Source organism: Pygoscelis adeliae, unplaced genomic scaffold (genome assembly GCF_000699105.1).
Source record: "Pygoscelis adeliae isolate BGI_AS28 unplaced genomic scaffold, ASM69910v1 Scaffold121, whole genome shotgun sequence".
In the NCBI taxonomy this organism is placed as follows: Eukaryota; Metazoa; Chordata; class Aves; order Sphenisciformes; family Spheniscidae; genus Pygoscelis; species Pygoscelis adeliae.
In genome coordinates this window covers 3,956,132-3,980,408 of record NW_008824359.1, presented here as the reverse complement: position 1 = coordinate 3,980,408, position 24,277 = coordinate 3,956,132, and the positions used below count along the sequence as shown (strand labels likewise).

General features: G+C 41.8%; 2 protein-coding genes across 2 annotated transcripts in view; one reads left to right on the top strand and one right to left on the bottom strand.

Moving 5' to 3' along the window:
* The window catches only part of TNFRSF21 (tumor necrosis factor receptor superfamily, member 21), a 117,293-nt gene extending 103,688 nt beyond the window's left edge, over positions 1-13,605 (bottom strand). The window contains exon 1 of the mRNA XM_009319737.1: positions 13,488-13,605. Within this exon, the coding sequence (XP_009318012.1) occupies positions 13,488-13,605 (118 nt within the window). The remainder of the gene's footprint in view (positions 1-13,487) is intronic.
* Positions 13,606-14,007: 402 nt separating this feature from the next.
* The window catches only part of CD2AP (CD2-associated protein), a 65,438-nt gene continuing 55,168 nt past the window's right edge, over positions 14,008-24,277 (top strand). The window contains exons 1-3 of the mRNA XM_009319736.1: positions 14,008-14,057; positions 16,424-16,431; positions 17,099-17,259. Coding sequence (XP_009318011.1) covers positions 14,008-14,057; positions 16,424-16,431; positions 17,099-17,259 — 219 coding nt within the window. The remainder of the gene's footprint in view (positions 14,058-16,423; positions 16,432-17,098; positions 17,260-24,277) is intronic.

Sequence of the window (24,277 nt, the reverse complement as noted above, 5' to 3'; positions counted from 1 at the left end):
CACTTAGGGACATGGTTTAGTGGGCATGGTGGTGTTGGGTTGACGGTTGGACTTGATGATCTTAGAGGTCTCTTCCAACCTTAATGATTCTATGATTCTATGGTTGCAAACAGAGTGAATGGAAGCAGGAGGAGGGTGAGGATGCTGCTTACGGCAGTGTCAGCTGCAGCCCATTTACAGCAGTTGTCAAAGTCGTGCCTGATAGAAATTATTGTCTTCTAATTTTAGGCAGATGATGGAGAGCGGCTTTTGTCGCTCCCCCCCCCCCCCCCCCCCCACCCCAAGCTGCTTTGTTTCTCCATTTTTCAGGAAAAATACAAAAGCAGAACAATAAACAAACTTCTCAGAATGGTTCAAGTTGTTTCCACTCAATGCTTCTTTGGGGCTGGGGGGAGAAAAGTCTCCATCTTTGCTGCTTGAAGAAATGAAACCGCTAGTTTCATGAAGTTTTCACTCTCTAGTAAAGGAGAATCACATCACTTAACTAAAGATACAAGTTCAGAGTTATGAAATGATTTGTTTTAAGGCTGCCTTGCATGCGATCTCTCTTCTCCTGAAGTCATCCTGTGGGTGCAGTTTCATGCGGTTCTTCAGCAGAGATAACTTCAGGCTGCTGCCAAAAAGGGCCACAGCTTTGCGATGCCTCTTCCTGCCTTGCCGTGGCTCTAGTGGTTGTGAGTACGCGGTGTGAGCTGGTAAGCTGGCTGGTGTGGAAGAAACTCTTGTGCCAGGTTTGCCATCATGTCAGCAAACTGAATGGCTTTACTCTGACTGCACAGTCATTAGCTCCTGTGCAAGAGGGTGGATGGGACTATATTTCAGGAGCCAGGGAAGGGAGAGTGTTACTCCTTTTCTATTTTAGCCTGCAGTTACTTTGCACTAGATCCAAGCTGAAATTTCATAAGCTTCTTCTGAGTATCTATATTAATTCCTCTCCCTAAGTGTTCATGATCCAGCAAACAGATTATTTCACAGCTTTTTTGTTCCTAATCTTTAAAATGCTTTTTTTAATCTCCTTGTCATCCTCCCCCATCCATTTTAAGCCAGCCAAGTGCCCTTTTTAAACTGTGCCTCTAACTTGCGTTCTTTTTTTTTTTAATTGGTTTAATAATACCTTTAGAGAGAAAATAGTTATTAAACAGCTACAACTTGTTATTGAGGTGCTTTTTGTATTTCTGTGGATTTTGGTTTTGGTTGTCCTCAGTAACGTGTATGTTTTGAGAAGACGACCGAGCACAGTATGTAGGGGGGGAAAAAAAAAGCCTCTGTCCTTCTATATCCTGGTTTTCTGCAGTTGGGCTGAACTTTAATGTTCCCATTGCTTAAATGCTTTTTGGAGTTTGGCTTATTTAGTACTGTCATAAATCAATAAATGCAAGATTAACTAGAATAAGCCTGCCTAAAACTTAAGGTAAACTATGTTGCTGTTTGCACTCATTTTAATATCTGAATGTTTCTATTGGGGAAGTTATTAACTACCAGAACAAATTGCCAAGGGAAGTGCTAGATCCATCATTTCTTGATATGGTCAATCCCCTGGATGATGCCCATCTCAGTGCAGTCTTGAATCTTCCCTTTTGGCAGATTTAGTGATCACGTGTCCATGGGATGATCTAGTTCAAGACACTGGCCAGAGTTGAATCCAACTGGAAGAGAACCAGCTGGCTGATTTGGCAGCCAACTAAGCCGGCACACCCTGGAGCAGCACAACTGCGAGACCAGCACAAGGGAAGAGGCAGTGGTATGGGAACAAGTAGGGGGAGAGCATGCAGGGTCACTCCTTCATTCTCAGATTGTTGGATTAGGTGTAAGAAACTGTATTTTCTGTAAATGACTAAAGCAACTGTTCCTGAAAAGCAGAGCCTATCTGTTTGGTTTCCGAAGTGGTTAAGTGAAGAATATTCTTTTGTTCAGAGTTTTTAGTACAAGACTTCACAAATTTAGCTAGATTTGCAAGCTGCCTAGGAGCGTCAGCAGTTTTGGGTGACTATCTGAAGAATGGGCCATGGGCTGTTTGTTTGAAACCTCAGTGCCCCAAACAACACTCCTTTTTGTGTTCATCTGAGTTAGTGCTGTGCTGAAGCCAGGTAAAATGAGATGCCATTCTGAAATTGGGGCAGTGGAAGTGCTGAGGGGCACAACAAGCCTTTTGTAGACTTGAGGACAAAAGCAAATGTTAATCCCATACTATCACAGGTATGGTAGATAAGGAGGCAGCAGATCTTTCAGAAAAGTGGAAACAGCAGAATAAAGTCCTTTTATTAAACATAAACTATTATAAACTGTGCTGTTTTGCTCTTGAAAATCAAATACGATGCTTGCTTTGCCTGACTCAAGCTATGCGTGGTACCGAAAACATACCTCATCCTTCAGCACAGGGAAGGAGAGTTTGTCTGTCAAGTGGAAGACAGTAGTTACTGTGAAAATGTTAAAGTAATGTTATACTTAGGCCTCTCATAAAAACAGGATCTGCTTTTACTGCATACCAGTATCTCTGTAAGGATGTGGTACAGGGAAGCAGGGGCATTGGAAACCATCTTGGATGAAACCCTTTGCAGCTTGAGGAGGGATTGAAGGCATTGCTTGTAGCTGTATGTGCTGTAGGGCTGTATGTGAATTAACAGTGTGGTGGTTCTCAAGTAAAAGCACAGTTGAGAGTGCATAAAATTGTTTCCTCTAATTTTCATGGGTTCATCTTCTTACTAGATGCTTATTTTGTGGGAAGAGGGTTTGCTCTTTCAATCTTAATGCTGCATTCTTACTGAGAGAGAATCATAAAATATGTATATGGATTGTAATGTAAATGGCTTCTAATGCATAGGTAGTAGAAGAAAACCTGCCCTGGTAGATAACTAGTAACAGGAAGCCTCTGGCTTGATGAATAGCAGATGAAATAAAGCTGTTTATGAAACATGAGATGTGCTGTCACTAGAGTAAGACACAACCTGCCATGTCCATGCAGCAAGACCATGCTAATTTCCTACCAAGACAGAATTGCTGGATCTTTATGTACGCTGCTGTATCACGCTTTTGCAGTTCTGCGCAGCAATTGAAGAGGTAAATCCTGACCTGTGTTTTTTTTTTTAAAAAGCTAAGGTTATATTGCTGATTCTTCTCTCCTCTTGATTTTACACTTTTTGTGTGTAGTTGGGTCAGCAGGGTTGTGCCTGGTAGTTGTGAAATACATGGGGACAAGTCAAATTTGTGTTTCTGGAATCCAGACTACTACTTCACGCAAATGTGTTGGGAACGGTGGAGGTGTGCGTTCGCTTTCTATGAACTTGTGTTTGGGTGCTTTTGTCTCCTGACCGCAGGGACCAGTATCCCTTGCCCCAGAGAGCTTTTCATAACCTCCCGTAATGCCTCTGCTCCCTCCCCAAATTCTTCAAATACCGATCGTTCTGTGTTACTATCAATTAGCTGTGCAAGACACAGCACATGCTGTAGCTGCTTCCAAGCTGCATATTTGGTGATTAGCCAACCATCAGGTTAAAAGAGTAGGAGTGTTGGGGCAATCCTGAAGTCTTTTCCTCTGGGAGGCCTGTGATTTGTGTGCTTCCTGACTCTGATCTTATTTTTGAGACACTACTCTTCTGCCATGTTTCAACAAAATGGGTGTACAGGGGAAGAATTATTGGGAGTGAAGCAGGAGGATAGGGCAATTGGGACACTCATGTGAGCCTGGTTTCTTCAAGTGCTCAAGATTATGTTCAGGTACCTGGAAAAAAAACCACAGTGAACAAGGGGGTGGGGGTGGGGGGATGGTTGATGTGCTGCAGTAGTACCGGGGGAATGGGCCAAGAGGAACCTCCTGTGGTTCCAAAAAGACAAATGCATAATTCGGCACCTAGGAGGGAACAACTTTGCTGTCTACCAGGTGGCACAAGCAGGACAGTAGCTAGCAGGTGATGGGGGGTGGTTGTTCCCTGCCACGTGGCACCCATGAGGATGTCGCTAAAATACTGTGTCCAGTTTTGCTCCTCTTTCCCCTCAAATGCAAGAGGGATGCCAACAAACAGGAGAGTCGAGTGTGGTTGGGACACTAGTGCATATAGTGTACAAGAAGTTGGTCTAGCATGGAGAAGAGATAGCCATACTCTTCTTGGAGGCACAGTGAAAAAACGTAAATCAATGGCTGCAAGTGAGGACAACAGTAATTCCTGTTGAATATAATGGGGAAAAATTACTGTAAGACTTCAATACCAGGAAAGGTGCCCAGGGTGGCTGTTCTAACTCCATCCTTTGAAGGCTTTTAAAATTTAGCTGGACCATGCCTTGAGTGACCCGATTTGACTTTGAGGTTAGCCTTTCTCTGACCAGTTTGGAGTAAACAACTTCCAGAGGTGCTTTCAAACCTTGTTTTTCTGTGATTGGAAGTATTGCAAGCCATGCAGGTTTAAATCATGGTCTTAATAAGATATGCTTAAAGCCTTCAAAATTCAAGTTACAAATGGATGTTTAAAGGACTCGATCTCCTAACTTTTAGAACATAATTGAGCTAATGAAACAATTTTATCTCCTTTAAAACTATCTGGTTGAGATTGTAGGGTGCCCTTGAGCATTTGTGGTTTTGACTGGCTTTTGTAAAAATCCATTGCATAAGGATTTTTCTTTGTGCTTTTCAATCAACGGTTCAGTTTTTTGTGTTGACTAAAATGTCCACACTAAAAGTAAATTAACTTTATTAATGCCATAATTAGTATGGACCGTCCTGACAGCATGAAGTCGGATAGGAACACTTGTCCCTGTTTTAATGCTAAGCATATTTTGTGGTTTTTGCAAGATCCCAATCTGGGACCATTCAGACTATTGCATCATGCCTGTTTTTAAAGATGAAGGGAACACTTTGTCCATGCTCCGAATGGTGCTTTTAAGTTTCCATAAATTTATTTCAAAGCCAGATTCTTGCCATGTTTGCAGAAATACTAATTGTCATTCTGAATTAGGTATGTGCCAAATTGTAGGCCATCTATCAAAGCATTTCAGCTTTTTTCTTCTTTTATTTTTTCTTTTTTTAAGAGCGTGAAAGGAGTTTTTCTTTTGGTTTAAACCCAAAAGGCTTTCAGAGACTCAGAGACTTTCTTGTTTTTGTAACTCATGAATTTGTAATCTGGAGCTATGATCATGCTGTCCTTTTTGGCAAGAAGAGTCCTGAAAAATATCTGCAGGAGGAGCTGAAGCTGTTGTAGTAACATGGGGTCCTGATATTGAAGGAAGAAAACTTTTATAAAACTAAAATACGTTTTTTTTTTTTTTTTTTTTGTTAGGAGGGGGAAGGGGATGACTTTGTTAAAAGGATTCTAACTGAGATAAGCAACAGAGTCTTCAACTTCAAATGTATTTTTGTGAGCTAATTATCTAGTGGAGATTTTAAGGGAAAAACCTATAAATACGGTGTTGACCCTGTGGTGCTCTTACTGCTTATTTGGTGCTTTGGATTTGGACTAAATCTAAATGAGGTATGATTTTTTTTTTTTTGTTCTTCAGAGCTTTTTGGCATGGCTCTGTTATAGCAGCTTTTGTAATTTGGTGTTTTGTGACTCGCCTTGAATGTTTTGCCAAATAGATGTTATAAAATTAACTTAAGGGAAGGAAGAGACATAAATCTATATATGGAACAGTGTCTGAGTCTTGACTTAAGAAAATGTGGTGTGCTTTTTTTAAAGTACATTCCGCTGTGCCTTCTAAGATCCCAGGTTTTCTCTCCTTATTAAATTAATAGCAGTTTTTCACCTTTGCTTGTGAAGACATTTGCTACCTTTCCTGCAGGTGTCACCTCTCACTTCCAGGCTGGTTTTTTGCAGTGAACTCTACTCAGACTGAAGGAAATAGCAAGTAGCACAAAACATCACTTTCTGCTTAATGTAACTTCCCAGGTGAAACATTTTGACCTCTTCTGTCCTTACAAGGTAGTATCAAATACCTGTAGGTGGTAGAGATCTTACTCTAGTATGTCCTATTTCATGTCTTCTCTTGCTTTAATGGGAGGAGCCTGGCAATTCGCTCTTATGGAAGTGAGGGGGTAAAAGCAAATCCACAATTTTAGCATTTATTAAATTTGTGACCGAATTTAAGAGAAGTATTTCTGATAATATAGGAGAAGACATGATCGGATGCTTCTTCTAGAGTCAGTTTAATGTACCTGCAGTGGGGAATGTATCACTAAAACGCTTTTTTTGCAGCTGGCTGGTGATGACTTATCTACAGGATACAGTTGTAGGATTATGAGGGTATGTATGGGAATGATTTGCTTTAGGGAAGTGAAAATTGACAAACTTAATTTTTTAAGTGTGTTCTATCATACACAGTGGTAAGCACTAGGATGCACTCTAGAAAATTACAGGAGCCTGAAGTAGGAAAATGAGGCATGCGTGGTTTGCATCTTTAATGCTTCAGGGCAGGCTGCTGGGCAGGATTTCTGCTATACTATTTAATTTCCTTCACAAAATATCTTGCTAATTGTACTGGAGCCAGCTCGAGAAGCTGGTGTTTGAGATGGCTACCGTTAGAATTCAATGAGTTTTTCATTACTTGAAATAGTTTGGGAGGAAAAGCGTACATTTTTTACAATTTTCATTTGTTCATTTTCTTAATTACTTCAGCCATTCTTACTGGGCTGTAAAATTAGACAATCTTTTATTAAAAATGTGTGGTGAGTCATTTCTTGGGGAATGCACCACTGAGTTGCCCAATCTAAAAATGCCAGGCGGATCCAGGGCAGCTTCCAGATAGACCAGTTCTGTGCTGACAGAACCAAGGCTCCTGGCTTTTGACTGTCTCATGGGTAGACTGCTATTTTTGTTTTTGTTTTTATTTTCCTTATTTTAGGCAAGCTATTGCTGTAAAAGGATTGTTGCTCTAAGCAGAAAAAGTTTGTGCTAGAATGGGGTGACGCAGCATAGGGCAAATTATAAAAGGAGTAAGGAAAAATAACAGACTGCAGGGTGGAAAGAAAAAAAAGAAAAAAGCAAAACTTTACTCAAATTGCCTTATCACTGGCTTTGACAGTGACAGGAGCTGGCTGGGGATCATACTGTCTGAGAGTTCATGATTAGGATGTCAGTGGAATAGGAGCAGGAAGGTATTTTTGGCAGAAGTGTTCTGTGGCTGAAATTAATTTCAGTTTGGCCAACTTCTGCAGGGTTGCCTGCCAGCTGTAGATGTAAAATTGGAAGTGTGAGAAGCTTTAATGAGGGGTCTGACAGATCTTGTGGATCACAAGTCTCTGAAAGTCACAGGATGCCTCTGAAAGAGAACATGCTAAAGCCAGTTACTGATACGTTCTTTTATTTGTATGGTATATCTAACACCTAGGTAAAATCTCATTAAAAGATTTTTCTGTCCGAATCATAGAATGGTTTGGGTTGGAAGGGACCTTCAAAGATCATCCAGTCCAACGAGCCTGCGATGGGCAGGGACATCTTTCACTAAGATCAGGTTGCTCAGAGCCCCGTCCAACCTGATTTTGAATGCTTCTAGGGATGGGGCATCCACCACCTCTCTGGGCAACCTGTTCCAGTGTCTCACCACCCTCATAGTGAAGAATTTCTTCCTTATATCTAATCTAAATCTACCCTCTTTCAGTTTAAAGGCACTGCCCCTTGTCCTGTCACTACAGACCTTGGTAAAAAGTCTCTCTCCATCTTTCTTATAGGCCCCCTTTATATACTGAAAGGATACAATAAGGTCTCCATTATCATTAGGAAGTATAAAATGCAGCGGGACCCCATACTTTAGGAAAATAACACAACTACCTTTTATTCCAGCTTGTTACTTCCCCTCTTCTGTGGCAATTTTTTTCCCTTGAAGCTCATAGTATTTAATCAAAACAGGAAGCTGACAGTAGCTGGGCTGCTGATGCTGAAGTTTGGGCAAGCAGAGGTCCAAATGTGATATTGGATATTGTGAGACAAACTATATGTGTGAAAGTTGTTTTGTTGCTGTGTTGTTTTTTGTTTGATTGTTTTTGTTCCCCCCCGTGTGTGTGTTTATTCTGACTTCATTAATTTTTTTCCTAAAAGCTGTCTTTATAAAATACCCTTACTGTAAGCACTCTAGAGTACTCATTAAGTTTCTAACTGATCTTGTAAACCATCACATATATCCAGTGCCTTTTTGGTGGCAACTTGTGATAGAAAAGATACACTGTATTCCAGAAGAATGATATTTTCTTGATAACCAGTGCTATGGTCTTTGGAAAGACTTTGATTTTTAAATTCCCTTCTAAAAAGACTTTTTTTTTTTTAGTCTGATGGAGTAGGGGGGGCCTGGGACTGGAAGACTGAGCTGCCCTGGCGCAGTGCTGCATGCATGTGAGCTCAGGTGGGGATGGTGCTCTGTCTGATCAGCTCTTATGCCGGAGAAGTGGAAAGAGGGCTTAGGGCTTGTTGGGGAATTTGGCCTGACTGCAGCATGGTGGCTGCTTGCCATGGCTCATCTAATGCTGCGTGAAACCTAATGAACCTTCTGAGACGTGGGGTGTGTTGGGGTGAGTATGAAGGCTGTTGCTTCAAATGGAGCAAATCCTGTTGGGATCCAAACTGAGTCCCTGCTGGGTGGCAGCAGGGTGTTCACAGTGCTCCCAGAGTTTGGGTGGACACAGATGAGCTGGTTTTACATAGAATCAGCTTGGGTCCAACAGTGTGTGTGTGTGTGTTCGTGTTGAAGGCATCTTATTGCTTGAAAGCAATATTTATTTGCCCAGCACCTAAGGTAATAAATTCTATGGATTTATGTTCTCCGTCTTTGAAATAATCCACTACTGGAACAATCAGCTTACAGCAAATTGGGAGTTAATTGTATATGCTTAAAAGAAAATGTATATAGAATGGCACGAACATCTTTCAATTCCATTGGCATTATGTTGTTTTATTATAAACTAATGAAAGAATCCCAGTGGCTCAGGACACTTGGCTTAAAACAAGACTTTTAAGTCAATATTTGAAAAGATGAGGTCAGCATTGTCTTAAACTGTAAAGTGCCTCCTCTGCCACATCCCTTCCTCGTGGCAGCAGAAGTTTGCTTGGCTGGCATGTAGGGGATCAAAGCTTCAGGAGCAGGAAGCAATATGACTGCTTCGGTAGAGAGCTGTTTATCAGGACTGGAGCTGGCATGACAGGTATGGCTCACTTTGGAGTAGGCACAGGTAGAAATGGCTCTGCTATGTGTCACTGCTGTTTCTGAGGCCATACAGGAGGTGCCTGACCTCCTTTTGAGCTGCTATGAAGGTAGAACATCTTACTCGTGACGCATAACGCTTTCAGTAGTCCTCGTGATGCAGCTGTTTTGCAGGTCCTCTCCGTGGAGCATGAATGTGATGGCTCCACATGGCTCAGCTTGGTTAAGTGTCTGCTATTCTATATAGTGTGACTTAAAACTGTTGATTTACTGAAGGCTGTGGTGAACTGTACTGTAAAATATGTGTAGACTGCATGGTCTCCGTTAGTTAAATATACTCTTTCCTTGCTCGATGTCTTAATAGCTTGGAACTGCATCTCTGACATCAGAGTCAACATCAGAGTTGATGGGAATCCAGTGGCCTCGCGTCATTAATGCATTATGTTAGGATGTGGTTTTGTGGCAGATTTTGGCTATGTGCAAAGCAGCAAATGGTGAGGGGCAAAATGAGTGAATCTGTAGAGGGAAACTGCTGGTGTTAGGGACCTGACATTCACATTGCATGTTTTGGACACTTTTATATCATCGTAGTTCTAGTCTCATCCCATGGACTTAATGCCTATTAAAGACTAGCATGCATTAAAAGTGCTTCTGGGCTGCGTATCTTTGATTTAATTTCAGTGAAAAGAAATCCAGATTATTTGCTGTGGGACTGCGCCACGCTGTGAACTGAAGCACAATAAATGAGGATGGTTCAGAGCTCCACTGAGAAGTGTGCTCCTGATCTGGACAGTAACAGTGATGTAGATGTTGACCTAAGTTGGGTTTGGTGCGATCCTGCTCCTCTGACCCTGCAGTGAGCCATCTTAGGGAGATAAACTTGCAGAAAGTTGACACTAAATAGTTTTCTCCCAGGCTGTTTTCTTTATCTGATTCACCAGTAGTATAAATAAGTACTAATTTAAGTGCAGAGCAGGGGGAAGGGACTATGTGAACACACACAGAAGAGGATGGGATCACAGCATCCCTGGGTTAAGATGTCTTGGAAGTACAACTTTGCAGGTTTCCCACTTGCCATTAGTGATGTAGCTGTCTTGGGCACTGTGAGAAGGAAAGAAGGAAATACTGTATGTTTCCATCTGTTCAAGGTTCAGTCCCTAGGCTGATGGCTATTGGGGCGTGAAAGGAAGGGAAGTAGCTTTTTGCACAAGACCAGTGGTTGGGGTGGTTTCCCCAGTAGTGGGAAGTGTGAGGCGCTTCCCTGCTCAGTGTGAGGAAGACCAAACCCACACCTGTACCCCAAAATAATACTTTGATCTTTGGGGAACTGGTTATTATGATCGTTGTGGGTCATTGTGTAAACAGGAGAGTGAATCACGGGAGCAGATGCAGAGCGCGGAAGGAGGAGCCTGGCGGCAGAGCAGTGGAGGCTCTTGGCCAGGAGGGATTTGTCTTTGGTTGCCAAACCCTGGTGCTCACCTTGTGCGTGTGTCTTACCAGGAGAGCTTCGTAGGGCAAAACTCATGCAGTTTCGGAAGCAGGGGCTAGAATTCTACGGGCAATGGGGAGTCCACCGGGTCTCTTTATTTGAGCATATGGGTTGTCATCAGTGACTTAGGTCAGGGTAACAGGGAATTATGTGGCGTTGAAGTGGGGAAAAAAACATTCTCAGAACCACTACTTAATGTTTAACACTTATGGGTGTGTTTTCATTGGTCAGCATTTAAACACCTGAACTTCTTTTTCAGTGTTAAGATCTGTCTTCAGTGGCCAAACGTATACTATGGTATTACTATTAAAACAGCTGGAACTCTTATATCTCACAAATTGTAGGAATGTTTCTGGGGGAAAGCAATTGGAAGGAGCTTTTTCCTTCAGTCCAACATCTGATTTTGAGATAGTTGTGAAGAAAAGTATGATAATTAAAAGGATAAGATTGTATCTTCTGTCATCTTTTGTCTCTAGTGTAAGCTTGCTGTCTGCTATAAAACTAAATACCTTTGCAACTCTGTCTGTCATTCATAAATAATGACAAAAATGTTAGCTTGGTTTTACAGGAGACTAAACTTCGGGTTTTTGTGATAGATGTACAAGGGGAAATAACAGTACTAATAAAGCTTGTTTCAGGCATCTAGCAACTGTCTGTTATGATAAATTGGAAAAGCAAAGTCTCAGTTTCTAGTGTAACTGCAGTTCTGCTGGCAAGATGCTTCTGGAGGCCACACAACTTTCCATGGTTCACGTTCCAATAAATGACTTTTAATCTGAACTGACCGAAAACCAGCCTGAGGAGACCTTTATGGAGCATGGCACGCAACTCAAGCTCCTCTTGCTGTTTGATGTTGGACTCTGTTCCTCCAGGTCTGCTGCAAGTTTCAGCAAGGCTTCCTGAATAGCTTTAGAGTTATATGCAAGGATTTAAGTTATCCCACAAATTATTTTTTTCATTTTATAAGCTATTAAATGTGTTTTTCATGTGATTTATTTTATATCTGGTTTGTCTCTCTTTCTGGCTACTACAGAAAGGTCACTGGATTCTGACAGTATTGTAATATCCTAAACAAAGTACCAAGAATGTGAAATTGTGCTCTTTGCTGGACGAGTGCCTCACACTTGGTTATTTCTATTGAAGACGCAGGCATGCTAGAATTTCAGTATATTTTCCATTCTTTTGCTGATTTATTTATGGGTTTTTTTTTTGTGAAGGGCTCCCAGAGGGCCTTAGTTACCTATAATAGCCAACTTCAGAAAGAGTCTGAGTAGCTGAAGACTTCCTTTGTTCAAAGTCAGTGAAGATAGGTGTTACACAGCCATGCTTATCAGGAGGCTTGCCTTCTGCTTTGGCACCGGGATGTGGTTGGCAAAAGAGCTGGTTGTGTAAGTTTTCGAGAAGTGGAGAGTCCACCTGTGCCAGCAGTGACTGAATGCCTTGTGCAGGCAGCGTTACTATGTTGACTAACAGTGTGAGCTATTTTGTCAAAGAGGCAGTGTTGTTAGACAGGACACTTTGCATCTTTGCCATGGGGAACAACGTAGTCTGTAGTTGTTGTCAGGGCTGACTGGCTTTGACGTGTTTGGTCTGTTTTATTGTTTCATTAGTCAGGTTGTCATCTTACTTGAAACCAAGAGCTGAACAGACCACTCCCGTAAAGCCTGCTATAACCACCTTTCCCCCAAAGATGGCCAATCAATATTTTTTTTTTTTCACTTAGCACTGTTGATTTAATCAATGCCCTGCCCCTGAAAATGGGTTAACACCTTCAAAGAGCAGCATCTGGGAAGTTCCCTAATTAAGTTGGAAAGCTGTCACGGCTGGGTGACAGAAAGCTGCCACCTAAGGCATGGCATATCTTTGGCTTGAATCAGTCACAGAATCGCTGAGGCTGGAAGGCACCTTTGGAGATCATCTAGTCCATCTCTCCTGCTCAGAGCAGGGTCAGCTATAGCAGGTTGCTCAGGACCATGTCCAGTTGGGTTTTGAGCATCTCTAAGGAGACTGCACAGCCCCTCAGGACAAACTGTTCCAGTTTTTGATCACTCTTGCAGTGTGTATGTATGCATATGTGTGTGTGTGTGTGTATATATGTTTAAGTGGAATTTGTTCCATTTCAGTGTTTGCCCGCTGCCTCTCGTTCTTTCACTGGGCATTGCTCAGTCTTCTCCATGCCCTCATCAATAAGATCTCCCTGAGCCTTCTTCCAGCTCTTTCAGCCTTTCCTTGTATGAAGTTGCTCCAGTCCCCTAATCATCTTTTTGGCCCTTTGTTGAGCTCACTGCAGTATGTTCATGTCTGTCTTGTACTGGGGACCCCAGAACAGGACCCAGCGCTCTAGATGGGTCTCACCAGTGCTGAGCAGAGGGGGAGGATCACCTCCCTCAACCTGCTGGCAGTATTACTCCTAATGCATCCCAAGATGCTGTTGGCCTTCTATTGCTGCAAGGGTGCGTTGCTGGCTCATGTCAAGTTGGTGTCCACCAGGTCCTCTGCCAATCTGCTTTCCAGCCAAGCAGTCCACAACCTGTACTGATGCATGGGGTTGTTCCTTCCCCAAGGGCAGGACTTGGCATTTCCCTTTGAACTTCATGAGGTTCCTGTTGGTCCATTTCCTCAGCCTCTTGAGGTCCCTCTGAACGGCAGCACGCCCATCGGTCTGTTAGCCACTTCTCACGGTCTTGTACCATCTGCAGACTTGCTGAGGGTGCATTCAGTCCCATCATCCAGGTCATTAATGAAGATGTTGAACAACTCAGCACTGACTTCTGGGGCACACTGCTGGTGACTCTCCTCCAGCTGGACTTTGTGTCATTGATCGCAACCCTTTGAGTATGGCATTTTGGACAGTTTTCAGTCCATTTCACTGTACACTCACCTGGCCTATACTTTATCAGTTTGTGTATGAGGCTGTTATGGGAGACAGTGTCCAAAGCCTTGCTGAAGTTGAGATCAACAATGTCCACTGCTTTCCCATCGTCCACTGAACTAGCCATTTCATCGTGGAAGGCTGTCAGGTTGGTCAGGCATGATTTCCTCTTCATACATCTTTGCTAATTCCCACTATCACCACCCTGGTGCTCTTGAGTGGCACAGGCTCAGCTGCCTCTGATTGAACAGAGCTTCCAACCTCTTGACTGCTACCAGGGCACTGAACCTAGTCCCATGTTTCTAAATTTGTTCTGTCCGTTCTTACAGTCTGTTATAACTTATTTCCTATAATACCCTAATCAATCTGACTCTAATTTGGCCTGTCACTTTTTTTGTTTCCTTCCCTCTTCCCTTGGTTGGAAGGAAGCTTATCTTTTGAATTCTTGCCAAAACAAGGTTGCCACTTATTTATTAGAGATCTAGGATAAAGACATCTTCTTTGTATGCTGTATAGGAGATGGTTTGTGATGGCCGATGCTGCCTGTGAAAACTTAGAAGAATGTTGTCTCTCTCTCAGGTGAGCTTTGATCCTGCTGGATGTGCAAAAAGAGCACGATTAACCTCACTCAAGCTTGAGAACTTTTTCATCCAAGACTTGGTCATTATGGACTTTTAAGCTACAGATAATTGATTTGAGTTGGGTTTGAAATGGAGAAAGCTGTGTAAAAAGCAGAGGGGAGGTAAGATAGGTATTTTTGGTAGTTTGTGTTGCTGAGGTGTTCTGCACCTTCTACCAGTTGCGACTTCCTGGTTTTGACCAGCTTGTATTACTTGCAGTCCAACTTACTGCTGGCTGGTTTTAGTATCACCTCTGTTCTTGAGTAAAGCTTTTAAGTGAGAGCTTTAAGCATTCAGAATTATAATTCAGAAGCATTCAGAACTACTTCAAGCATTCAGAAGTATAATCCATGGACTGAGATGACTCCTAATTATCATTATTACAAGGAGTTGTGATTCCTTAAAAACATTTTCTGTCACCACTGAACACTGTTTTTGCTTGGATAAATATTATACTTGAAGACCTTTCAGAGGCTTATTTAACCTGGACTGTTTTGGCATTAGAATGGTTTCTTGCCCATCACGCTGCAGTCCTAATTACCTGGACGGTTCATCTACTGCTACTTGCTAATGTTGAAAAGCAAAACTGGTAAGTGTTCCTCTTGAGGATGAAGTAGTAGAGCGATGTGTAGCTTCTTGCTGTTTCTGTGTCTTCACATGAAAAAATGTATGGGATGAAACTATCTTGACATTCCCCATGACCTCTCTGCTTCTCAGGTGAGAGAGCAGAGTTTAGATCTGTTTTGTGTATGTATCCATGAGAATGAAGGTGGTATTGAGTATCACTGACATACAAGAGGAAATTCAGCACCTAAATCTCAAAAATAAAAAGTTGATATTCATTTGCTGCTATTTTTCTTTGGAACACAGACTCATGGATGATGACTGGGAAGTTCTCGAGATCCTCCTTCGGTTGTTGGCATGACTGAGTCCATGTTTTACAGTCTGGAAAGGTGACCAAAATGAACGTGTTGCGCATTTCAAGCGCAAATACGGAAATGTTCCCCCAAGGAAGTAAAGAAGCTTTCAAAATAATTAGTTCATGTTGACATAGTGTGGCTATGATTACTTACAACTTCTGTGGAAAAAAGACCAGGTGTTTGGCAGTTCAAGTCGTAGTCTGCAATGCTGTAAGCGTTTACCATGACTGACACTGTGTTCTGATCCATTTTCCATGTTTAACTTCGTAAAACTGTCCTACAGTGTGTGTATATTGAAACGTAATACCTCCTAATGTGCTTAAAAACAGAGTTTATCATGAGAGAAATAGGTAACATGGATATTTCTTACATTTTTATGCATTTGTAGTTTTCCAAACTGGTGGGGTTGAGTTGGTTGGAAGATGACATTTTTATTTCCAGACTGTAGGTGATGAATGCCAGTTGTCTTTATGATCTGTGGCTGCCAGAATTTCCTATCTGTTGGGCAATATTTCCTGTCAGCCACTCAAAAAACAATTCAGTGCAGAAGCAAGACAAAACTACTATGCTTGCCGCAGGCAGTAATGGGGAAATATGATGCCTTGAAGCAAGCTTAGAGAATGTGTTTGGCAAAAATAAATATATACAGTACAAAAAGCGTATGTTAGGAGTTCCACAGTGTGTGATACAAGCCATCACAACTCTGGTGATGACTTCTGTTCATAATGAAGAAAACAAATTTTCTTTCTTAATGGAAAAAAAGCAAAACTAAGTCTTCATGTTTTATATTCAACTGGCTCCTTTGTTAATGGGTGTATTCAGAAAATAGTTTGCCAGACAGATCATTCTAGCTTCTCTTGTATTCATGGCACCATCACGTAGTTCTGTTTTTTACTAAGGGTTTTCTGACTTCATCTATAGATGAAGGAGGGATAAAGGCTATGTTGCAACATGTGCGCAGCAGCACTTTTGATCAAAACTGTCCACAGATCAGAATTATACATTGATTAGTGGAGCTGTAAGTTCAATACCAGGAAGAAATACTTTCTCCCATTTGATTCCTTAACTTGTGAATTAATTGATGGATGTTATCATGCACTGATTGAGTAAGGAGTAACCTGGGAAAAAACTTCTACAGCCATTCAGGATTTCTGTTTTAACCCTGTTGTGCTCTCATCTTTGTGCATGTTTGTTGTGATCTGCAGAGGAGAGGGAGGTTTTGGTGAGAACAGGGTTAGTGCCTGGGTATCCTGACTGGATTTGAGTGAGAGGGAAGATTACTTGATTGCTGCAGGTTTGTGGAAATTTCTGGCATAAACAGAATTTCTTGATGAACAAATGAGTTTTTATTGCCAAACGAGCCTTAAGCTGTCGGTAAGCAACTCTTGTGGCTCTTGTGCAACAGATGGACAAGTATGTAAATACATTGCTATGCTTCTCTGACTAAACTTAATTGTATCAAAATTAAAGCTCGCTTGCTTGTTCTTCTTCATACAAAACCAGATGAATCTGAAGGAGGGTGCCTTTTACATGCCTCTGCAAATCAAGTTGTATGACATTGTCAATTGTACACCTTCTGGCTGTATTACATTGCTTGGATCAAACCTGCAAAAATATTGTGTGTGCAGCAATCAATTTCTTGCAGCTATAATAGCAGATGCAAGTATGAGAATTAACAAAGCATTGCATGTATGTACCTTACATGCACAATTTGAACCCTTCTCCCTCCTTGGCCCCAACTATGTGCTGAGTAACAAACGCTTGCCCTGTGGGCAGTGATTCATAATTGGTAAATCTTGGGCTGGGACTTGGCGGGGTGGGGGCGTGGGGGAAAAGACTGCCAGCAATCCCTTCCACCGCACGTGCACAAAAACCTACCCACCACCACCAAAATAGGTGACGCTGCAGGTTTTTTCCCCTTCTCCAAAACGGTTGGGAACACTACAGCTCACAAATGAGTGTTGCTGTAAGGGAGACCCTTGTTCGTAGCATTTGTCATTAGGTTGTACATGCATGGCGGAATTTCAAGTTGCATTTCCATGTCTGAATTGCATTCACCAGGTTTTTTTTTTCTTTTTAGTGGACTATATCGTGGAATATGACTATGATGCAGTGCATGATGATGAGTTAACGATCCGAGTTGGGGAAATCATCAGGAATGTGAAAAAACTGGAAGAAGAAGGATGGCTAGAAGGGGAGCTAAATGGCAAAAGGGGCATGTTCCCTGACAACTTTGTGAAGGTGAGTTTTCTGCATTGACGTGGTTTTACTGTGATTGTACAGCAGGCTAGTTATTATTGAAATGGTTAGAATAAACATCAGTTGTATTTGTAACAAGATGATTTTTTTAACTGGAAGACCTTTGAGGTGATTACATTTTTTTAGTATGCTTTTGAAGGTCTCTTTTGTTTGAGTAAGTTCTGCTGTCTGTTCTTACTTACTTTAGTATTTCTTTTGGTCTGTACCCTTGCACTGTATGTTCTGTCTCCTTTCTACTGCTGCAGTGCCCTAACAGTTGTCTGTAGCCATGATGACCTGCTTTAGGTAAGACAAACTGATTAAAAAAAAAAAAAGGCAAGAAAAAATCCCACACCTACCCCTGCAGAAGACATCAAGTCATGAGAGAGTTGGGACAGTGGGATCACAGCTCAGTCAGTGCAGCTATAATGAAAAACTACATCCTCAGGCTGTGGTTGTGTGGGTGCTTGAGCCTGGATTAAGCTGCTTTGTTTGAAGGAGCAATTCTGCCCTACCCATGACTCCCCGCTGCTGGCACTGCCTTTCTTGTGACTGTGCAAAGGGACAGGGCAGGGAACGTGTCCAGCTAAAAGGTAACTGCAATCAGGTTGGCTTTCAGCTTGTTTGGTTTCCTGACCGGGCTCCCCATTTGTCAGCAGCAAATATTTGAAATGGGAAGAGTGTGAGGTAAGTGCTCCACTGGGCTGCAGCACTGTCGTGTCTTTGGATTAGTCGTCGTCATTCTAAATATCATCCTCTTCTCTGCGATCTCTGTCTCGCTCAGTGCTGTGTGACTGACTTGCGGTAGTTGTCTTCTGCTGTGAGATATTGCTTCTCAAACCTTTTATTTAACCGTTTATATTTATTCTGTGTTTGTGTCCTAATTTTAATTGAAGTTCTTGTTTGCACCTTCCACATTTTTTCCTGTTTTCTCTACAAATTTTCTAAATGCATACTCTAAATTGAGTATGCACCTATTTATTAGTTACTTACAATGAAGAAGTCTGCAAAGCAGCTAGCTACTGCGAAGTAGCAAAATAGCTACGCTAGTCCACGTGTAACTTCTGAAATTCAGTCTGCTGAGCTGCAGATATTTTCTCATCTAAACTATGCAAGTGTTACAGAGATGTCATGCATTGCTTCTTTATGCTTTCTAACCTCTTTAGTAACTTCCATAAAGTATAATCAAAGAGAATTTAGATAATCCTGTCTCTTTTGAAGTAAAATTAATTCTTTGCAAAACAGAATTCTCTAATGTACCTTACTGTGGTATTTTCATATCGTTAAACCTAAGGCGAAATTTGTCCAGTGCTATAAACACTTCTTTACACTTGCTTACATTAAATTTGACAATTTTTCTGCTCATCTTACTGAAAAAGCAAAATTACTCATTTTTTATTTACTTCTGAGGGATTTAAGTGTCTACCTTTTAAAACCGATGGGAATAATGCAGTTGTTCTCAGAGGGTCTTTTACCAAGGAAAAGTTTGTACAGATGCCTTTCACTTGTCTAATATTTTTAAGTTGTTTGTAGTTTAGTTCAAACTCCTTTTTGGGTTTTGAGTCCTGTAAAAATAGTAATTTTACCTTAAGTGGTGTTTGATTACTGTGTTGGTGATATACTTAATTAGTACTCAAGTGCCATATAGGAAGAAAGCATCAGACATGGCTCTCCTCTGGTTCTTGTGTCATCAAGACTGTCAGTCTACTGAACAGCAAGGAGGGGTCGGATGTGGCTTGTTTCCATGTTAAATACTATATACTTGTTGGGTGTTTTCTTTCCCTTCTGCAGCTGTGGCTGTCATAAACTTAAATTATTTCCATCCTGAACAATATGCATCTCAGCTCCAGGTATTTTTAACTATACAGCTGTTCAGTATGTGCATGGCATTGGTCGGATATCCTGACTTACAGAGGACAGTCAGTTTTCTACAAGACGTAGGGATTTGGAGAAGTGGGAAGAAGTTGCGTAGAAGAAAATTATCTCTGGTTTCATGACAACAGGGGATAACTTGCCTTCTTGGTGTTGAGTGGAGTGCAGTTATAAGGCTGATCTTGGGAACTTTTTCTTCTAAGACAGTATGCATAGGCTGGAAGACTGTCATGCAGTAATGAGATGATGGGAAAGCATTACTTGTTAGGGAAGTGAAAGTCATGGTTTTCTTCATGGCCAATTTGATTATAGTTTCTTCTTAAAAGTTAATTTACAGGTAGTGGTAGTTTGAGAGATGATTTCTGGGAAAGCTGTTGCAGAAAAGTGGGGTTTTTCTGCCTGCCCCTCAGCTGTTCTCATTTGCTGCTGCAGTAGGTTGTTGATAGTGCAGGATCTATGAAACGGTACTGTGACCGGACCACTGCAAATAGCAAGCTTCAACAACTGAACTCAAATGCTCCAGCTTGGCCTGGTGCAATGTTAACACCCGCAAGGTGTGGATGAACTGCAGGAGGGAGGTGGAAACAAGCTGAAGAAGGGTTGTACCTGCAGCCTTGTGAACAAGGAAGGTCTCTTGAGAAATGGATTTACTCATTTGCTGCCTTGCCTAGTAGCTCACCACCACCAGGTGGTGGTGGCCTCTGTGTCCTCTGAGCTTTCTATGGGAAGGGGTGTCTTACTGCTCTAAGCAGTAACCTCCTTACAGCACCTGCAAGGGGGTGTAGAGTTGAGAGTAGAGAAGTGTAGCAAGTTGATTGGGAGGGGTAATGACAAGAAGGATGCTGAAGAGGGACAAATATTGCTAACTTCTCATGACCCATACAAAAGGGAAAGGAGGCTGAAGGTCTGAAGGATGCAGCGAGGAGGAAACAGCTGGAAGGTCACTAGACTGGGAGGACACTAGGCACTGGGGGGACCTTGGGTGCATGGGGTGGATCTCCCAGGTCAGGTCAGTAGAAATGTGACCACGGAGGGCAAATTGGTGTGGACAGGACCAAGGGTTGCATCAAGTTTTACATGTTTGGATGCAAAATTCTGGGACTGTACTTTAATACTTATTCCTTCCTGAAAGGCTTTTCTTATTCTCTTGAGTGTAATTTCATGCATTAGATGGGGATCTGGTCTGAACTCATACGGACAAATTTGTTGGTGGTTTTTTTTTTGGTGATATATATGCTGGTTTGTTAGGAATTGAACTGAGGCCAGGGTATAACCTCTCCATGCAGAATTTGGATGGTAAATTATAATCTGTGCTGATCTGAAAAAGATTAGCATTCGAAGCTGAAAGTGCATGTGTTATCCACTAGATTTGCCTAGCCTTTTCACGTATAAAATACTTAAAAATGTAATAAATATGACAGATTAAACTGGGTGAAGATGGACATGTTTTCTTTTTCAAATGTTAGATGTTTTTAGAGAAGATAAATGAGTTCTTTAAAAGAAGCCTTTGGTTTTCATCAGACAACTGCAGGAGAATTGGGAGGGAGGTGCTAATTCCAGCTAGTTTGGTTTTTGCTCATTTTGTTAGTTTGTCTCTTCTTCATCCTGTCGAAGGGCAGGAAAAGAGCTTGTTGCCTTGGTGGCAGCTGCAAACTGTCCTTGGCTGCTAGGCAGTGTGCAGCTGCTTCTTGCCTGTTTGAAGGACAACCAAAACGTCAACAGGAGGATTATGGCTGCGTGCAGCCTCGATGTGTTGGATGCCCCAGACTCGAACTGTATCGTTACCACTAAAGCAGATCAGTCCCCTTCCGTTCTTTCCTTCTGGGCTCCTCTGATATATAGGATTTTACTGACATTTTACACCACTCCTCATACTTTGACTTTTCCATGCTTTGACAAATGCGTCTTTTCTGTTTGAAGTATGACCGACTGCTACCAACTTCATTTTGAGTTGTTAAAGTTGTGCAGGAAACAGCTTTTTGATTGTGTCTTCCTTTTTTTCTCAGGTCTTCTAAATATTGCGAAGTAGTTTTATGTAGTGGTAGTGGGTTTACGTTTCATGCAGTAGTAGTGATTGGGTCTTTGCTGTTAGAAGTGCAGCAAAGGAAGCTGACTTTGTTTTCAAATGGGTTAATTTGTTGTACGGACAAGTAGGTGAGCTAAGCACTATATGACTTTGAAATACTCGTATGTGGAAGGGAATGTATGGAAGCTTCCTGTGGATACTGATGTGAAGCTGATGCTTGGTACCTTATAACATCTGCTGGTAACTTTTTGGTTGGATTTTTTTGGCTTCTACCCTTACTTTTTGCCCATTGATGGTGAGATCCTGAAGAAGGATTGGAGCTTGGTGGTGCCTGGTTCCTAGTGCCAGCTGGGACCTGGGGATTTTCTGTGAGCTCATCACTTGATGGGTTAACCAGCAGTCTGAGACGGTCTGTCCCAAAAGCTACAGTTCTTGGTGCTGACTTCCACCTGCGTTGTTCTGCATTAGAAGAAAGAGAACAGGTAGGTTCTGTTAAGGGGAACCCCATATAGCCTCCAAAACATCCTCAGATATTAGTGTGACGGTGTCACTGCATTGGATGGAGAGTGGGAGGTACTGTAAAGGTTGGGAGGGAAGTCAGAGCGTGGGACGTCTGAAGCAGTCCTGAAACCAGAGCTTAGGGGTGGTGGAGAAGCTTGTGGTGACTGTATAGTTGAAAACAAGTAGGTAAAAAAGGTACAAGCGATTACACTGCCCGCTTGTGAAGCTAATTTCCTTGAATTCACTTTTCAGTAATAGGCCTTTTTGAAGATTTTCTGCCCGTATTGCAGTGTTGGATTTTGGAGTGCATAGATTTTCAATTTTATTAACAAAACCTGATTTGAAATTCCCATTTGAACTGTGTGTATATATGTTTTTAGTGGGGTTGAAATATTTGAATTAGAGTTCTTGTTCCTGACATTGTTATTGCCATTTTTTTCCCTCTTCCTGTATGGGCAATTTAAATTAAACAACTTCATAAATTCCTGAAAGGAATTAGCAGTGGAAACCTAGCAGACTTTCATTCTTTTCTTTGAGAGTGGCATTTCCTTTCTAAAATACATCACAGTGCGGAATGTGCACACTGACGTTCCTCTCCAGTATAGGTTAGAGCAGTGCAGTGATGCTATTAGATTGAATATGTGAGGGTTTTGGAGATGTTAAGGTGTGTGGGATGTGGAAGGCTTTTTGGTTTTGGGTTGGGTTTTTTTGTTTGTTTGTATTTTGTTATTTATTTATTTATAGTAGCTCTATTCATTCTCCAGCCAACTATTGTGTTGATAAGCTGGAAGTGATGATTTGGCGTTCATCCTTCTGCTCATTTTTGAAGGTTTTTGTCTGTACATAGCTGAGAAGGCTTTTAAGAACTTAAGTTCCTTGTTTTATTTCATTTATTGCTATCTTAGTTTTGTAACTAGCTATATTGTGAGTAATATGGCTTTTCATGGTAGTAAAACCAGTTCGATCATAAGCTCAAGGCAGTAACTCGAATGAGGGAGGAGCAGCGGATAGATTAATTAGCAGCTTTCATCAGTTAAGGTAGAAGAATTTGCCAGTAGGCTTTGGGGGCATTCTGGTGAGCAAGCTGGACACTTCTACAACCGTGTTTGGGATATGCACCACTTCAGCCGCCCGCTCAGCGGAGGACATGTCTGCGATAGAGCTCCTTCGGAGAAAACTTGTTGCCTGCGCAGGTGTGTGCAGCTGCTCCCACGTAGCTTAGCGCCGAGCCTGGATCCTTCTCAGGTTAACACGTGAACTTTGCTCGCTGTGACATTTTTCTTCCTCCCCCTAAATAAAAAAAAAACTGCAACACTGGGTGTGTTCAAGCAAATATGTCCTTGGAAGCGGTAAGCTTGCTTTATTTTCCATATGTTCTTAACATCAAATATTGTAAACAGACTTTGCGTTTCGGGGTAATGAGCATGAACAGCAGCACAAATTTAAAAGTTGTGATTGCAGTATAATTTTTAGAGTTGTTTCTGTGATAGTTACTTGGGTTTGGTTTAGCTTATCCACCATTCTGTAGTGTATAGAGACGCTTAGGAACTGCAGGCAACTATGGTGCTTGCATGAAGAATTTCCTTAAAGGGTGGTTTGTTTTTAGGGGTTACTTCCTTGTTCAACTTCCTGGTCTATGTGTTTGTCCGTGTAAACAAAACAAAACCCAGGCCCCTTTTCTTCCCTTAAAAGCCCCCCTACATCAAAACTTCAGGGTATTAGCACAGCTGACCTACCTTCTTAAGGCTGTGTCTTTGCTGCCTCCTTCCTGTGGTCTCGCTGGTGGGATGCTGTTAAGCACCGAGCGTGCTGTGAACTGGTGAGAGAAGTTTTGGCTGAAAATTCCTTCAAGTGTAGCGTCTTCCGTAATTCTTTTACAAAAATAGAAAATTGACCTCACCCGGAACTTTAAACAGGAATCGTGGAGTCCGGAGGGATTGCAGGTGAGACAGTGTCATTCTCTTCTGGGTCATTCTTAATTCTAACCTAGGCACAATTAAATAGTGTAGTAACATTAATTAAAAAAAACAGATTAATAACTGCAAGCTTTTAAACAGTGTATGTAGGATAAGCCATATGCATCTAGTTTGAAGTAATTAGGATGTCTTTATAAAATGGAATAAAACATGTATCTATTTCCAGAATTTTGGGGTTTGCTCCTATGCTAGGTGTTCTGTCCAAATTCTTTGCATCCACGTAAGGCTTGGAGAAAAATTAGATATGTGGTAATCTGTCAATCCTATTGGTAAATGATATTTCGCTTTTTACAGCTTTTTCCTTTGCTTTGTTGTTGTTTTGAGGAAACTGTCATTGCAGTGGGTTGCGTAGGGAGGTGAGACTGAGGAGCTCGGAGGCGTCGTTAGCTTCCTGGGGAGAGGTAGGCAGCCCTGCCGGTAAGAAGGCCATGCTTGCTTTGAAGCTGGCAGTTCTCGTTTTTCAGAAACAAAGATAACATGCAAGATTGAAAGCCATATTAAGTAATTTTGGTTTCAGTGCTGAGTATATGAGAGAAACAATGGGTGTAAGCTGGCTCTTTGTCTCCTGGCAAGGAGTGAAGCTGAGAGTTCAGGCTGGTGCTTTAAGACCTGTTGCCAATATGATGGTGCCATCCATCGTTCCTGC